This window comes from Lacerta agilis, chromosome 10 (genome assembly GCF_009819535.1).
Source record: "Lacerta agilis isolate rLacAgi1 chromosome 10, rLacAgi1.pri, whole genome shotgun sequence".
NCBI classification, from domain to species: Eukaryota; Metazoa; Chordata; class Lepidosauria; order Squamata; family Lacertidae; genus Lacerta; species Lacerta agilis.
In genome coordinates this window covers 18,652,989-18,671,084 of record NC_046321.1, presented here as the reverse complement: position 1 = coordinate 18,671,084, position 18,096 = coordinate 18,652,989, and the positions used below count along the sequence as shown (strand labels likewise).

General features: G+C 43.3%; 1 protein-coding gene across 2 annotated transcripts in view; it reads left to right on the top strand.

Annotated features, from left to right (window-relative positions):
* The window catches only part of SYT10 (synaptotagmin 10), a 34,093-nt gene extending 21,745 nt beyond the window's left edge, over positions 1 to 12,348 (top strand). For both annotated transcript variants that reach the window (XM_033163308.1, XM_033163307.1), the window contains exons 3-7: positions 2,968 to 3,532; positions 6,955 to 7,075; positions 9,130 to 9,301; positions 11,118 to 11,247; positions 12,236 to 12,348. In XM_033163308.1, coding sequence (XP_033019199.1) covers positions 2,968 to 3,532; positions 6,955 to 7,075; positions 9,130 to 9,301; positions 11,118 to 11,247; positions 12,236 to 12,307 — 1,060 coding nt within the window. In that variant the 3' untranslated portion in view covers positions 12,308 to 12,348. The remainder of the gene's footprint in view (positions 1 to 2,967; positions 3,533 to 6,954; positions 7,076 to 9,129; positions 9,302 to 11,117; positions 11,248 to 12,235) is intronic.
* Positions 12,349 to 18,096: the final 5,748 nt, after the last annotated feature.

The window sequence follows — 18,096 nt, the reverse complement described above, 5'->3', positions numbered from 1 at the left end:
CCCTCCCGGTTTCTGGGCTGTTAGCAGAGCAATTTTAGCTATTTCAGAGTCATTCATGTAGCAGGAAGATGGTTTGTGTGTAAAGGAGCTGCAGCAATAAATCTCTCAGGAGCCGGCTTCTTCCTTATTTAGAAGTTTTATTATTTACAGCACAAACAACCCGGGAGAAAGGGAACGCATGGCTAACTCCAGGCAGAGCAGAACAGAAACAGAAACAGAAACAGAAAAACAGCATGTCATGTGATCAGAGCAGTTTTAACCCTGTAAGCTCTGAAATATATAACAGCCTGTGGTCTTTGACGTCCACTTGAGGGCGCTGTTTTTTGGCACAAATTCACAGATTTACCTGGGAAAGGTATGATATTTTTGCAATCTAGGTACTTAAGAACCTTGCCATATGGCCAAGGAATGTTGTGTCCAAATTTGAAGGCAATCGGTCGAGCAGTTAAGGACTTATGAGGGCGCCTTCGGAACGGATTATCTTCGTAAGTCGAGATACCACTGTATATAGATTTGATTCCAGGATGCTAAATGCGCTCCTTCTCAACCTGAGCTAATTCACAGGGTTGTTGTTGGGGAGAAGAAATGGGGTATTCACTGCCTTAGTATCATTGGAGTATGAAATGGGTGCATAAGCCCAGAGTGCATTTACATATTGATAAACCACAGTTGATTGTTGCATCTGAATGTAGTCAGAGTGCTCAGATGAAATGTGATGAAGAGACAGTGGGAGTAAACAGGCTTACATCTGCGCGGGTTCCACTTAGTTCAGTCTGACATTCCTGTTCAACAAAAGATGGCTACTTGAGGGTTTTCCATTTAGCAGACACTCTGGGTGTAAATGGAAAGAGTGCTTTTTCATGAAGTACAACACAATAGTTTCCTCATGGACAATTTGTACTCCCGGTATGAAAGAGCGAGTGTCACAGCTGGGTCTCTTCTTTATTTCAGTGCACTCTAAAAATGGAGAACCTGAAGAGTGCTGCCCAGGTACAGCTACCTTCCCCATGCATGGATAACAGGAGACATGCAGACAAAATGCCTCTTAATGACATTACATTCTGTGTACATAAGCAATTAGCAGACTGCCAAATTCAGCTTTTATAGAGGTGAAATAATCTTGACTAAATTCAATAGGGGGGTGGAGAATGAGGTGTTAAGAACATTTAGGGAAAATCTTCTCCTGCTTCCATTCTCATCCTTTTCTGCATGTTAAAAAAGAAAGGCTTCATCTCTTTTTAAGGCTGTTAACCATCAAGCTACCAGCAGAGCTTTGTGGGGTTTGTGGCCAGGGGCGTCGTAGGGTGGGGGCGGGCCGCCCCTCGTGCTGCCCCTAGGCGGGTGTGTGCGGTGCTGCTGCTCCCGGGGTGACGGAGGGAGCGGCGGCGTGTGGGGTGACAAGCGGCGGCCCCTCCCACCACTCCCACGTGCCGCCGCTCCCTCCGTCACCCCGGGAGCAGCAGCGGTGCACGGACGAGGCTCCCGAAGCGGCGGCCCGGCTTCCCCGGGGGCGGGGCGTCGCCGCGTGTGCGTGCGTCATGACGCACACACAGTGATGCCCCGCCCCCGGGGAAGCCGGGCCGTCGCCGCGCGTGCGTGCGTCATGACGCCCCGTCCCCCAGGGATGCCTCTTGGCTTCCCGCCCCGGGCAGCCAAGGGGCTAGGAACGCCACTGTTTGTGGCACAATCAAGTCTCTGGAAATGCTTCAAATTAATACGGATAGCCATCTTCTTACCAAAGCTTGATCTTTCAATGAATTGGACCCAGAATTCTTAAATGTCACTGAACTGCAACTCTCATCATCCCTGGACATAGGAACCAGCTCCTAGGGGCCAAGGTCTCTTCACACACACACACTCCAATAAAATACTTGAGGGGGCTGCCCCCCCCAAGTCAATGGGCATTGCCATTCAAATGGTGTATGCATGCCATGTCATGTGACTGATTATGCAGGGCAGGACTTATTCCTCCCCCTTAAAAAAAAATCAGGTTTTCACCCTTGTGCCTGGAGATCTTGTTTGGTTAATTCACTTGTAATGGTTATCATTTGTAGCAGCCAACAATTGCCTGTGAGGTGGGAACAGACTATGCCCAATACATTCTCTCACACATGGGTAGGCAAACTAAGGCCCGGGGGCCAGATCCGTCCCAATCGCCTTCTAAATCTGGCCCGCGGAAGGTCCGGGAATCAGCGCGTTTTTACATGAGTAGCATGTGTCCTTTTATTTAAAATGCATCTCTGGGTTATTTGTGGGGCCTGCCTGGTGTTTTTACATGAGTAGAAGGTGTCCTTTTATTTAAAATGCATCTCTGGGTTATTTGTGGGGCCTGCCTGGTGCTTTTACATGAGTAAAAGTTGTGCTTTTCTTTAAAATGCATCTCTGAGTTATTTGTGGGGCATAGGAATTCATTCTTCCTCTGAGGGACAGTGGACCAGCCTCCTGCTTAAAAAGTTTGCTGACCCCTGCTCTCACATATCAGCATTCCTCAGTGGTCTCCGCCATGGGTCTCAACCTCTCTTGAGCAACTTGACACTCATTTCTGCCGTTTGCTGCTGTAATACACACTGACCAGAAATAGGGTACCCATTTTCCATCAAGATTCTTTTTTCTAGGTTAAGCATGGCCATTCCCTTCAGTCTATCAAATAGTATTTGCTTTCTAAACCCTTTGTCATTTTTGTAGCTCTCCTCTGTATTTGCTGCTGCTGTTGTTTGTTGTTGTCTTCCAAATTGTCAACATTCTTCTTGAACTGAATCATTGAATTATCTTCCTGGATTACCTAGTGTTGTTAGTAATTGGTCTCTCCAGAGAGTTATAACAATAATGGAAACTTGTTAAATGTGAGTGGTTTAAAAAAAAAAAAAGTGAGTGGTTGATTTACTCCTCTCATTTTTAGCTATATGAAAGTTATTCTCTTTCCCTTTGAGATTATCAATGTTAATTTCTTTGTCTTTGCGCATGCAGGCACAATTCCTTCAGGAGACATTTGCCAAGGCAAATGCAGGTGTCCAGCATTGATTTTAACATGGGGACAGATCCTGTTTTACAAAGAGGGGAGACAACTACCAGCATTGGAAGGATAAAACCGGAACTTTATAAACAGAAGTCTGTGGATTCAGAAGGCCAGAAAGAGGATGTGAAAACATGTGGGAAACTCAACTTTACCCTTAAGTATGATTATGAAAATGAGATGCTTTTGGTTACCATTGTCAAAGCCTTGGAACTACCAGCTAAAGACTTCACTGGTACATCAGATCCCTATGTGAAAATCTACCTTCTTCCAGACAGGAAAAAAAAGTTTCAGACACGGGTTCACAGAAAGACGTTAAACCCTGCCTTCAATGAAACCTTTCAGTTTCCTGTAGCCTATGATCAACTTTGCAACAGGAAACTACATTTCAGTGTATATGATTTTGACAGGTTTTCTAGACACGATATGATTGGAGAAGTCATTCTGGATAACTTTTTTGAGGTCTCCGATCTCTCTAGAGAGGCCACAGTATGGAAAGACATCCATTGTGCCACTGCAGTAAGTAGCATATCTCAAAATGTGATACGTGATATAAAAACATAATGAATTATTATTCAACAGCACTGTACTTTGTAGGACAAAGATCATTTCACCAATATACTAAGATTCAGATGCATACTTTCCCCACATCAATAATTGCCAGATAGAAAGATGGTAAATATCCTGCACTTTACAGTTGGGGAGGGGAGTGTTCAGCCCTGTCCTACCTCAGATAAGAACATAAGTATCCTGCTAGTTCAGATAGCATTCTGTTTTCACAGCGGCCAACCAGATATCTTTGAGAAGCTCACAGGCAAGACATGAAAACAATCGCACTCTCCCACTCCTGTCCTTTCAGCAGCTGGTATTAAAATGCATACCTCAAGGTAGTAGTAAGTTATCCTTATACCTATCCACTTTCTCCACACCATGAAGAAGTATTGTGTGAAAAAGTACTTTGTTTTGTCTGTCCCGAATCTCCCAACTTTCAGACTCATTGGATGACCCCAGGTTCTAGTATTATGACAGAGGGAGAACTGTTAGGCCTACCAAATTTCTCCACAATATACGTAATTTCATACAACCCTAAAATGGTTCCCTTTATTCACCTTTTCCCCAGCTAAGCTCAAAAAAAACTCCAACTACTGTAAGCTTTCCTCATGGAAGAATTGTCCATCTCCTTGATCATTTTCCTGCACCTTTTGTAGATCCCAGTACAGATCTTTATGGGATCCATTGTTTACCTCTTTCCCACTATGAAAACTGATCATCTATTCCTAACTTTTGTTTCATTACCTTTGAACCAGTCACCACCATTAAAAAATGTCCCACCATCCTTTGGCTTCTCAGCTGCAGGTTGTGAAGGACTTTACCAAATGAGAATGGACAGACATGGAGTCCATCATGAAAGAAAATACCCTTCTTTCATGAGGCAGTCAAAGAGCTTGATGCTCTTTACACATTGGAAGCAGGATGTGTGTAGCATGGAGATAATCTCTTTCTGGTCACATTAGAAATGTCTGCCCCTGAAATAATGATTTTTAATAAATCAGTTTAGATATCTAGAAAGAAAACAATACATTAATGTCACACGGATCTTCAAGGAGGAAATAAATGGGCCATGGGTACAACATAATATCATGAAAAGCCATAGAATGAACCTTAGAAAGTTATACAAAAAATAGGGTTGTGTACAACTTGGTTTTACTCACAGCAGACTCACTGAAATGAATAGACCTAAGTTAGTCATGCCCATTCATTTCAATGTATGAAATTTCAACAAGCCTTTTAAACAAAGATCTGTCCCAGTCTGGAATTGTTTAAATTACGTTTTTAGATGTTTTAATTCTTTTAGCCCTTGTATGTTTGCTGCCTTGAGTTCCATTAATAATTACAATTACATACCCTCCAACATCCTGCTGATCAAAATCAGGATGCTTGAATTTTTTTGGTCCCAAGTTCTCATGGGAGTTAGCTGACATCCCTCTTGGCAATCACTAACTGATGGCCACCTCCCTCTCCCCTTTACCCTCAAAGGCTGAAGGCAGTGTGTCATTTTGGGGGGAGAAAATGGCGTCCCTCACCACCACCACTTTTTAAAATGACACCACCACATACATATGCCCTGAAACAAAGCTGTGCCTGGGGCATTCAAGGAGGCAGAGAATGACAAGTGCCAACCAGTAGCCACCAAGAGCTGCTCTTCAGTTATTCTTAAAATAAAGTCCTGCAACATCTGGAGAGCTACAGGTTCCCAGCCACTGCTCTAAGCATCGCTGAGATACTACATCAGTGTTTCACCGAACTGAATATGGAGAAAACGCTACACAAAAAGAAAGGGAGAGTTTCATTATGGATAGCACTCCTCAAATATATATGGGTGCCACATTGATATGCCTATTCTAGAACATACAAATGGGTGTCAGCCCAACCTAATGCTGTGAATTTAAGTGTGCATTGCTAAGTCTACTCAGAAGTAAGTCTCATTTAATTCAGTGGTGCTTACTCATTTAAAGGCCAGGGTTTCAACTTTAATCAATGCCACACTGCAACTTTCTCCATATCCTTTGATACGCCTGTTACTTAAGTAAATACTGCATTACATTAAATATTTCAGACTGCAAGCCTTTAAAATTACATCTGATGGTTCTTTAAAAATATCATAATGGACCACCAGCATGCAAAAAGAGTGAGGCCATCATACCCTATATATACAGAGCCTCAAGGATCATCCAATGCTTCATTTTGAGCAAGACTTTTGTCCTCTAAAATAGAACACTATCGTTAGAGACCTGCTAATACGCATGCAGCTGAACATTATTGCTGTTCTTGCCTTCTGACATTAGTACAAGTGCCTTCAGCTCTCCGAGACACACAAGGCCAATTATAGTGTGTGGCTTACTGTGGCTGTATCCTGATTTGCTGGTAATGAACTGCTTTTTAGAATTTTAAATAATAACCTTGCCGCTTCACAGGAAAAAAGAAGCTCGGATTGAGAGCTCCAACCTTTCAGCTGGAAAAGAGTTGCTGTGTGCAGCAAGCAAAGCTTTCTCTGTAGCTTTAGTAACAAATGTCAGAGTAGTTATCCAGCTAGCTCAGCCTACTCTGGATGGAACCTGGTCTCCAGGGTCTCAGGTGGAGACCTTTTATTATTTTGCACCACTTCTATATGATCCACTTGATTGGAGATGCCAAGGACCGAACCTGGGCCTTTCTACAGGCAAAGCAGGCCCCCAGCACTGATCTAAGGTTTGCAGCCTTCAAACCTGTGGGCTCTACCTTGGGGTTTTACTAAATCATCAACACCCAGCCCAAACCAGGTGCAAAAATAGTGGTGTAGGGGGTGAGATGAGACGTACACTTAGAATTAAGGAGCAGGGTACATCTGTTCATGTGGCCAGCACAGAAATTTTATATTATTTGCCAAAACTGAGCTCAGAGTCATTTCACCCAAATATTCATTTCTGGTTTCCCCCATGAAAACCTTTCTTTCAGCAGTCTACTTTAGCACACACACACCCCGCAGGTTCTTTTTGCAGCTGCCAATGTTAAACAACTGGAGGAAGCAGAAAGCCCTGGCGTCCCCCTGGCTAATCTACTACAAATCACCCAGAAATAGTTGGCCTTGCCCCTGTTCTCTGGTGCTTATCCAAGTTTCTTGTTTCATCAGGAGCAGTTTCCTCCTTTCAATGAGAACTCCAGGATTTTGGAGGCATTCAGGCTTCTTGCCATCAGTGGAGTCCATGAACTCCTAGGTGTTCAACACAAGATCAAGAATCGGGGCATGCTGAGTAGCCTCAGCCTTGATGTTCACCACATCTGTTGCCCCTTGCCCCACCCACCACTGGTGTGGAGGTCCCCCCACCCAGAAGGTTGCCCGTGAAGGAATGTGGCCCATCCCTGTTTTAACCTATGATTTTGTTTGTGCTTGTTTTTTCCAGGAAAGCATAGATTTGGGGGAGATCATGTTTTCCCTTTGTTATTTGCCAACAGCAGGGAGGATGACCCTCACAGTCATCAAATGCAGAAATCTTAAAGCTATGGACATCACTGGCTCATCAGGTAAGTGCAATGTTCCTTTTCGCTTAGCTTCACCTGTGGGTAGTGATGACTCTCTGGGGAAATGCTCTTACCATCAGGATTTCAGGGCATTTGATCTTGAGTTCACAGACGAGGAGACTTAAACAATACGTGGATCTCTTATGTTTCTTTCTTTCACTTTTGGAAACAAAAAGCAAAACTAAAGACAGTCTGAGTGGAAGCAACTGCTTAGCCCTCTCCTTTCCTGTCATTTCCCAATACCCGCAGCTCAAAATTGCCTCCCCCAAGCTGCTTTTTCTTGAGCAGGGGAAAAGATTCAAGGGAGAGAGAGGAATTCTGTATCTTCCTTACATTGGTGATTGATTGATTGATTGATTGATTGATTGAGGAAGATTATTCTGAGCTGGAAAAGTACTCAGGGACACCCTTCTTCTGCCCAGATGAAACATTCCCTCTGTTTGCTTTGGGTTTAAACAATGTGTGAGATTCTGTGTCATTTTAGCTTCAGGATAACAAACAAAGGAATACCATCATGTGCTTTATTTCCTCATTCCAAGACCTTGACATATTCCTGATAAGTGTCACTTAGTGCACTACAAACGCCATTAGCAATGTTCTTAACAAACACCATTAGCAATGTTCTTAACTTATGACAGCTTCTGTGCATTTTGCAGCTGCTTTAGGGTGCAATTCTGTACACACATACTTAGAAGTATGTTCTGTTTAGTTTGCTGAATTGAGGGCCTATCCACACTTGCATTTGTTCCGTGTTTTCTTCCGCTTGTCTTGGTGCAGATTAGTACAAGTTTTGTCTGGGATTCTGAGTCCTCATGCCACACCTTACTCTGCAGTGACATAGCATGGATTGCCGTCACCCAGGGTGGGGCAAGTGTTGCATCCCCCTGCTGGACTGGGCAGAGAGGAGCGCACACAGAGCCCACAAAGGGTGAACAGAGCCCGGGAGGCACTTTCTCGCCTTACTCTTCCTCCCTCCTCATTGGGTGGCAGTGGCGACGCCTTCCCCCTTCCTCCCTCTCAGCCATGCTGGTTGGCGCGCAGGTGGCAGTGGTGAAGCACGGGGGTGGGGCCACACTGGCAGGCACTCAGACTGGCAGAGCTCGGGCCTGCCCTTAGGCAACCAGGCGTTACTCACCAACCCTTGCCCCCCTGCTGCTGTTGCCATGGTAGCTGCGTGCTGCTTGCATCTAAACCTTCTTCTCCTGGGGGTTGCCCTGCTGGTGCCTCCCACCGCTCCTCTGCATCTAGCCAGTCTATGACAGTACCAAGAATTCAGTTTGTTTGGGGGGAGCTTATATGAAGTTGCACCACACAGTCATTATCACACACATTCCAGTGCATTTTCCCATCACTCTTTTTTGCAAAAAAAAAAAAAAGTCTGATTTTTTTCAAGGAGGTGGTCTCACAAAAGCACCAAATCCACTTTAATTAAGCAACTGGAATTTGCCAGGATGTGATTGAATCCCAGCCAAAAAGAGTGACAATCTGCACTCCAAATGACATTGAAGCTGGTTTGCCATGTTGGGCTTTTCACCACCCTGAATAACTGGGTGTCATTTCTGAATACAAGGACATAAGGCAAGCCTGCTGGATCAGCCAATGATCCTATTCTCACAGTGGCCAACCAGATACCTGTGGGAAGCCTGCAAGCTGGACATGAGTACAAGAGCACTCTGCCCACCTGTGATTCCCAGCAACTGGTATTCAGAGGCATAATGTCTCTGACAAGGATGTGGGAACATAGCTATCACGGCTAGCAGCTATTGTTGAGCACATCAGCTAGTGTACAATGGTGATATGAGAAAGGCTTTGCGTGCAGAAGGCACCAGACTTAATTCCTGATGCCTCCTGCTCAGACTGGGAAGGATCCCTGCTTGAAAACCCTGGAGAGCCACTGCCAGTTAGTGTCGACAGAACTAGATAGTCCAATGTCTTGACTTCATATAAGGCAGCTTCCTCTGCATTCGTGGCGGAACCAAATGCTTCCTTCGCTTCTACGTGGGAACTGTTGGTGTCTTCCTACCCAGTTGTGTTGACCTCTGCTCCTGTTATCTCAGATCCATACGTCAAAGTGTCCCTGATGTGCGATGGTCGGCGCCTGAAAAAGAGAAAAACAACTACAAAGAAAAACACTCTCAATCCAGTATACAGTGAGGCCATCGTTTTTGACATCCCTCCAGAGAATGTGGACCAAGTCAGCCTCTCCATCGCTGTTATGGACTATGACCGGTATGCTGCATTTTTCTCTTTTTTGATTTTTTTTTTTGGGGGGGGGATTCAAGAAGAGCAGGTGCTATAGTCATTGTTGTTGTTGTTGTTGTTGTAAGAATAATAATAGATGTTATCTTTATACTGACCTAAAGCAGGGATTTGCTGGGTATACAAAGTATAAGGCTCCTGAGCTGTAGACAGCTTTGCATGTACCAAAACCTTGTATTTTGCCCAATAGCAGATTGGTAGCCTAGGCCAGTGTTTTTCAACCTTTTTTGGGCAAAGGCACACTTGTTTCATGAAAAAAATCACGAGGCACACCACCATTAGAAAATGTTAAAAAAAATTAACTCTGTGCCTATATTGACTATATATAAAGTAATTTTTCAATTTTTCCCACGGCACACCAGGCAACATCTCACGGCACACTAGTGTGCCGCGGAACAGTGGTTGAAAAACACTGGCCTAGGCAAGCCCAACAAGCAAGGTGTTATATGCTGGCAGTAGTTTACCCCCACAAGCAACCTGGTCACCATATTCTGCACCAATCCAGATCCTCAAAGTGTCCCCATTTTCCAGGGATGTCCCTGATTTAGAGAAGCCATCCCGGTTTCTGGTTTGATCCCAGAATGTCGCACTTTTCCTTAGGATATCCCTATTTTCATTGGAGAAATGTTGGAGGCTATGGAGTTATCCAACCCCTGAGCCATCTGAAGGCAATCCTGTATAGGGATTTTTTTTTAAAAAAATGCTTAATGTTCTGTTATGTTTCTATATATGTTAGAAGCTGCCCAGAGTGGCTGGAGCAACCCAGTAACATGTGTGGGGTATAAATAGTAAAATTATCATTATGGAATGGGACGTCCCTATTTTCATCAGAGAAATGTTGGAGGGTATGCCAGTCTTTGGATCAACCTCAAGGATAGCCCCAAAGAGAGCGCATGGCAACTTTATACATATGATAAGTAAAGAAATAATGGCAAGTTGGTAGACACTTTCACAATAGGTTAAGAACTGAGAAATAAACAACTATCTGGCTTTCAGAAGACATGTGAAGGCAGTCCTCTTTAGGGAAGTTGTAATGTTTGATGTTTTCTCGCGTTTTTAATATTCTGTTGGGAGCCGCCCAGAGTGGCTAGGGAGGCCTGGCCAGATGGCTGGGGTATAAAGAAATAACTTATTATTATTATTATTATTATTATTATTATTATTATTACACCACACTGGCTCAATAGGAAGCCAGCCCTGCTTCCCACCAAACTGCTGCTGTGCAGGCTTGCCTCAGAATCCTGAGTATTAAAGAGCCTTGTATTTCTTTACCTTTCCTTACTCAATGTAAAATAGATCTAGCTCTCATGGCTAATGGTGCTTTTAACCAAAAATAATAAATGTTAAAGGGGCACATCTGAAAGTGTGCCTGGCAGTATAGAACAGAAAATCTACTGTTGTCAAGATACCTGCAAAGCGTAATAGATAGACGGAGGTGTGTTCATGCTGACACTTTGCCAAAGCAGAACAGGTAGCAGTGGGTGCGTCATTACAGCACAATTGGAATGATTGTTTGATCGATTGATTGATTGGTTGATTAAAATTTAGTACTGTATCTGCTTTTCACCACCATCAACACAAAGTGGGATATACACATATACTCAGAAGTGTGCCCCATAGAATTCAATGGGGCATATTACTGCAAGGTAAGTGTGTACAATGTTGCATGCAGCCTTAACCTTCCCAATACCCCAGTGCTTTGGTTTGTAAATATCTAGCTTTTCCTGTCACAGAATGTGCATTGTGGATACTCTTTAGACGTTCTGTTCTCCACCTTTAATCCTAGAGTGGGACACAATGAGGTGATTGGAGTATGTAGGGCTGGACTTGACGCTGAAGGCCTTGGAAGAGACCACTGGAATGAAATGCTGGCGTACCCCCGCAAGCCAATAACCCACTGGCATCCCTTGGTAGAGGTAAGAGGACTAAAGCATCTCTTGAGCAGCCTATTCCTCATTATCACTATTTTATGTAATACCTTCTTTACAAATAGGTCTCTCTATTTCATGAGGCAGCATTTTTGTCAAATAGAAATGTGAAGGGAGACCAAAAAAAGAGGCTAAATGCAGAACAACGTATGAAAGAAGATCCTAAAAACCTTTTCCACCAAACAAAGCTAAGAAACCCTGTTTTGTATTAGGCATTTCATTAAATTATTTGAAAAAGCCTGTAGAAGAGAATACCAGTACATTTTTTCAATGGCTTCCTTTTACATTCTATGCCACCTGTTAACAGCATTCATACTGATATATTTCCTCATTGGTCGAGTCTTCCTCATTGGTCAAGAAATTTTTAACACACAATTTGCCACACACACAAAAATAGCCACTTGGCTAATCTATATAGATGATGAGGTGAACTAATCACACGTAACTGCAAATTTGCTATGCACACCTGGGGCTCATGAGTATAGAAGATGGTACTTTTGTAAAGATGCCCAGTGATATGTATTTTAGGGCATCCTCCAGATCTCCAGTTTTAGATGTCAGCTCCACCACCAGTCTTCTCTGACCCTGCGATAATGCACCATTTAATATTCAAATCCAGTAAATATATCCTCTTTTTGGACCATCAGAAGCTTCTAGAAGACTCTCCAGTGCTCTCTCATGTTGACCAATTGGCAATAACTCAATCTTGATGTGGTGGCAGCCTCTATCTTAGATGACTTTAGAGGGGAATTAGATATTTTCATGGGGTAAGATTGGTCTGTCAATGGTTGTTGATCACAATGGCAAGGTGGAACCAGTAGTCCTTTGAATGCTAGTAGCTGGGGAGAAAAGTGGGGGGAGGGCTCTTGTGAACTTCTCTGAGGTAACTGGTTGGTCATTATAAGAAACAGGATGCTGGACTTGATGGACCTGTGGATGCAACAGGACTCTTCTTAAAATATTTTATTTCTTCTAGTTGCCAGGCCGAGCAACCAGTTTTGACAGTCAAGGATCTTGCTCATCACCAAAACCACCACTTACACCCTAGCCTGAACAGTGGATTCTTGATGACCCGCTTGACAACAAGCTCACCATGTCTATACACTACAAAAGGTTTGGGTCTAGCTGATGACCTGCATCCAGATTTTTGCATTTTGATCCATTGTATTTCTACTGCATAATAATAATCATTAATTCTCATTCTTATCTTTCACTTGAATACTTGTTAAAGATGTCATGAAAAGACGTCATGATCATTTCTTTCTTTGTTTGAACAAGGCATTCAGAAGGACACAAATATAGGGGTGTATAAGGTCTGGAAAGCAACATAATGCTCATGATAGCACAAATTGTGTCAACACAAAGCTTTCTGTTGTACTTTCCTTTCTTGTGAACTCGCCTCTAAGTGGTGACAATTTTATGTATTACATAGAGGCAAAAACAGGTTTGCCAGTGGGTAAATCTTGTATTGGGAACTGCAGTCTATCACAGCTCCCCAATGACTGTGCCAAACATTCATACAGTATTTTTACATGTACACTAGTATTTCTTAAAATCCGCCCCCTTTTTGAATGTACTGTACATTCTGTGGTCCCAATACAGAGCGGGATTCAAAGAGCCTCCTCAAGGAAGTTCACATGAGCAACAGCACTTCCAAGAATCACCAATCACCAAGCTGGGGTGCATGCCAACACTGAATGGGGGTTGTATCCAATATAGTGCTAAAGTCACTTTGCGGTATACTTGTTCCACTGGTGAAATGTTTGGCACAAAAGGAATGCAGTTGCACCAAAAACCACATAAGCAGGTTACTGGTAACTTCTCTGTAAAATAGATTGTGCAATGTGTTGTGCAACGAGTTTCCTTGAGCTCAACGGTTGGGTTTGATTCCTCTGTTGTGCAATGTGAAAACTCGCCCATCTGCTGGTGCATGAGCCCTTGCCCTAATACACAGAGAACATTGGATACAGCCCCTGTTCTCCATTGGGTTGTCCCTGTTTGCTGGGTTGAATCTGGGCCTGAGAGCCAGAAGAATGCCAGTCGTGCAACTGAGGTGCAAAGCTGCAAGGGAAGACTTAGTGTAGACAAGAGCTTTTCCCCTTCACTCCCTCATGCAACCCAGCTGGAAAGGTTGGTCTGCCCCCCAGTTAGCCATTCAGCCAAGGAAAACAGGAGCTGCTTAGCCACGGATGGCCAGCTGGCAACCCCCATCTGCTCCTGCGATTTCTCCAAAGTTTAAGAAATGCTGGTGTACGCCAAGATGTCTTATGTGTAAATGTGAAACTAAAATGTGCAAAGTAACTTTTGTTAGGGCCAAATGTGTGCTGTGTTATTAAATGCACCTTTGCATTTAAAGTGTGTAGGTTGAGGGGGGGGTCCTTTAAAAAATGCAGCCCCTGACAATGGATCTGATAAGTATTGGGATTGTAGCTGCTGGGGAAGAGGAGTTCCAACAATCCCTGCTTGCTTTAACACACACACATACAAAGATGCATTAAGCATCACACCAAGTTTGGCCTTTAATTTGGCACTTTAGCCTCTAGGGCTTTGATATAGCTTTGCTTTGCTATATCAAAGGGGCAACTCTTTGACACTTTATTGTATTTCAGCTTAACTTCATTGATGTGATTGGCTTGGAGGATTCATAATCAGACACTTGGATGCAACAAGAGCTTAGCATAAGCATTTATGAAGCTACAGTGTGAATTCAGGACATTAGAAGTTGGGGCGCACAGGTGTTCAGGCAACCAGAAATGTAAAGCCTTCCAAGAGTAGTACATTTTGCTGGGGGTGGGGAGGAGGAGAGAGAAAGAAAGAAAGAAAAGAAAGTGGCCATCAATTCAGGAAGGCAAAAAGTCTTTCTTTCAAAATGGTACCAGGATGCATCTTGTTCTGGGATGCAGATTCAGTGTTGCAAGTTGGAGGGCTAAAAATCTGTTTTGCTTCAATGTAGCAGGAAGTCAGCAAGCCAAGCTTTGTTGTCTCCTAAATTTGAAATTTAAAAGTTGAAACTTGTGGGGCTCTGTTCTCCCGTGTTAGTTTATGAAGGTTTAAAACATTCTTATGTTGACGGCTGACAGCATTCCACACAAGCACACCAGTCATTGCAATAGATGTGTGGAAAGGTCAGTGAATCCTTATATTCAGGAGAAGCATTGAAAGAAGCTCCAAAATTAAAACATTTGTGCAGCAGAAACTCACCAGAGCCTGCTGTTTGTGAGACCCTAAACTCTTGTGCCTCACTTCAGGTGTGACAGAGATTTATCTCCATGCAGGAAAAATGTCAGGCCTGAAGCAGCCCTCTTTCAGAGTTGGTCTTGCCATGATATAGAAAGAAGTAGACAAGTGCAGAGCTTGATATAAAGGTGATGGATTGGTTTGAGGACTTCAGGTTGATTCTTCTTTCTGCAAATCAATTGCCTAAATTGATTTGGCCCTTTTGCTGATCACATTTATTTGCCAAATGTCCAATATAAAATCTATGTATGGGCTTCATTTCCAACTTCCATTATTTTCAAAAACCAATCATGGTACGGTCAACTTGCAACTTGTGCACGTTTAACTTTGCTGGGAAAAAAATAAAAATTTAACCGGGGGCGAGGAAATGTCACAATCCCACTCACCATTTGCATGCACATTGGGAGAGTATTTGGAGTTGCTGGGAGAGTGTGTTTTGACTATTTTGGCTTTACATGCTATCCCCGGAACATAACTCCTGCATAAGTTGCGAGTCAACTGTATACACAGTGGTTTGGATCCAGGCTGAAGCCCTATCTAGGCATTAGAAGTGCCCATGTTTGAAGAGTACATGGAGGGGGAGTCCCTGGTCCCAATATCTGCTCTGAGCCTTTGTGCATTTACAAGGGATATTCTAAATACATTCAGCAATACGCGTTTAGATATTTCTCTGCAGTTGCGACCTCGGATTACGCAGAACCTGAAACTGCCAGGATGATTTTAAGCGTGTTTTCATCTCCTTCAGACCTTCATGCTTAATGCACAGAGGTTAGGAGTGGTGGTGACATTGGGGGCAGGACCAACATGTGCAGCCTTGCTTCCCAAGCGCCCCCCCTCAATGTTCTTTGAACACAAAAAGACACAATGCCTGAATGGGGCTTAAGTTAGTCACACTTAGGTCCCAACCACATGAAATCAAATGTGGAGCATTAGTCATGACTAATCAATAAGACTGAGATCAGCAGGACTCCAGAACCTACCCATTGTATGCATAGTTGCACCTTGGATATGTCTGTTATCACTTTAATGAACAAAATTGGCTTTTTTAAAAGGACATTTGGGTGTTTCAAGTTATACTCTACTGGTGGATATGACTGATAACTAATGGTGGTTGTGGACAATTCTGTAGAGCAGGAGTGAGGAATTTGTGGCACACTTGTTGGACTCCCATAGATCCTTGGTGTATGGGGCCCTAGCCCATGATGGCTGGGGCTGATGGGAGTAGGAGTCCAAGGGCCACAGGTTCCCTATCCCTGCTGCAGTGGTAGCAAATGGTTGAGGTCCATGTAAGCCTCCTTCCCTGTCTACCCCAACTGTTCCATAAAGTAGGCCGCAAGTAAACCTGCCCTCCTGCTCTGCTGTTGCTGCTTCCCTCTCTCCCTCTTTCTACCCCTCTCGCCTGCTTTTAATTTTAGGACAGGAAGTAACACAACTTTGATTGTTTTAGGCAGCATTCACAGGTCATGTGAAGGACAGGCTAAAACAATGATGGAGGGAAACAAGGTGGTTTGGTATCATTTCCTTTTGCTGCCACCTCTCCTGTTTCTATCACATGGAGGGGGAAGAACAGGTGGATAACAGTTGCTTCAAAACTACCACACACAGACTTTCCAACCAGTAGTAGTAAACCAGATATTAACTAGGGTTTTCTTCAATATCCTATTCCATTTTTAAAAAAAATGGGTACTGGTCACAAGTTGATGTTTATGGTACTAAACAACCGTAAGCTGCTTGTGTGTCACCTTATGGAGAAGTACCTCAAACTATCAACTTTATGGTCACAGAAATCTGTACGTGTAGATCGACCCTTGCAGAATTCTTGTGATGCACTCTTTGAATATGTCCTTTTTACTTGCCATCGTTACAAATACTTTCCAAATGCTATTTGTTTTCACAAGCATCTGCATACTACCTACAGAGTTTTTTTCAGAGCTATTCCGATTTTTCTATTCACATACTCTAAATAACAAAAGGGCCTTTCTGCTATTTCTGCTGTGTTTTTGATGGTGAAATACTGTAAGATTGAACTTCAATATACTTTGCACTGTTTTACGCCTACTATCCAAAAACAAAAACCCTATCAAGTTCATGAACAAATGTAGCATTAGTGTTCTGTAAAGAACATATACTTTTTATTGTTTCGTCGGTTTCTACTGCTATGGCATAGCTTTTATTGTAACTTGGAAGAGATTTCAAGAGCCATTGTTTTATATAAATTATTATTATTATTATTATTATTATTAGGTTGCATCTGTCAAAGTCATCACCTTAGCAATAGGATTTTTGCCTGCACAACAATAATCCCTATCCCTTTGTGATTCCCATGCCCCCCCCCCATCTGCTCTGGAGGGCTGGGGCTACACCCAGAACAGATCTAGAGGGGAGGAAGAAGGAGTTCCATTCAGGTGGAAGTCCTTGCGTAAATGGGACAACTTCATACGATTCAACCTATTGTTGCTGTTATTTTTATCCAACACCAAAGGAAAAATATTTCGTTGTGCCCTTCTCCTCAGTGTTGTCCATGTAATGATGCAATCCTATGCACACTTACTTGGATGTTAGTCTCATTGAGCTCAGTGAGCCCCAGTTCAGATGTATGCCCAACCAACAGTCAGTTTGCATGTTGAAGGGGTGGGCAGCTGGGCACCTATCCCATCCTCACTCTTGTAGAATGGCCTGAATTGTAATCTCTCTCTACACCCCCTCCCAAAAAAGGTAGTGGTAGAAATGATTCTATCAAATGGGTCGTCATGGATACGGAATTCCTGCACCTCATGTTATTTTTGATATGTGGTGGATGGTTCACATCTGCTTCTCAGCCATGCAAATGGATCAGCGCATAGGTTAGGTGTTTAAAAGCCAGCCTCTGAAAACAGGAATAGGACACAGCTGTGCAAAGTTACATGTGCACGAGCCAAATAGGGGTCTTAGGCACATATCTGATTCATTAGCTCAGGCTTGTGTGTGAGGACTCCAATGCTCATGCTTAGATGAGTGAAAAGGAAATACACAGATGTTTCCATGGCACATTAGGGTCTGATAGCACTGAGCTCGGTGTGCTAATGAGAGCTGCATGAGCTTTGGATTAGGATGTATGGATACGACCTTGGGCATAACATAAGCTCATTGATTTAATGGGAGTGAAGGCAAGATTGTATCCCAGGTTTTCTGCAGTGTGGAATCAAACACTGGGCTCATGTACCCTGACCTGTAGTATGGACAGACCTAGCAAAGAGGGTCTATGTGTCTAGGTCCCAGTATTCAATACTGTACAGGTTATACACATTGAGAGAGAGACTGGACAGTGCCGAGGCTGATTCCCACACCTAACCATGCAGTTGGTCTATATGCCTAACCTGAACGAGTCAGCATTTCCAGACACCTTAATTAATGTGCATAGGATTGCAACCTATGCTACTAGTAGTGGTTTGCATTCCTTTGTGATAGCTGTGACTTGCATGCTTCTCTAAAACAGTGGCGCTGCTTTGTTGGTATCAACACAAGCTGGAGACATCATTTTTTAGAGGGGATGTACCTCTTGGTGTGCGCATTCCACCATGCATCGCCAACAAGTCTTGAAGAATTTTATATTGTTTCAAA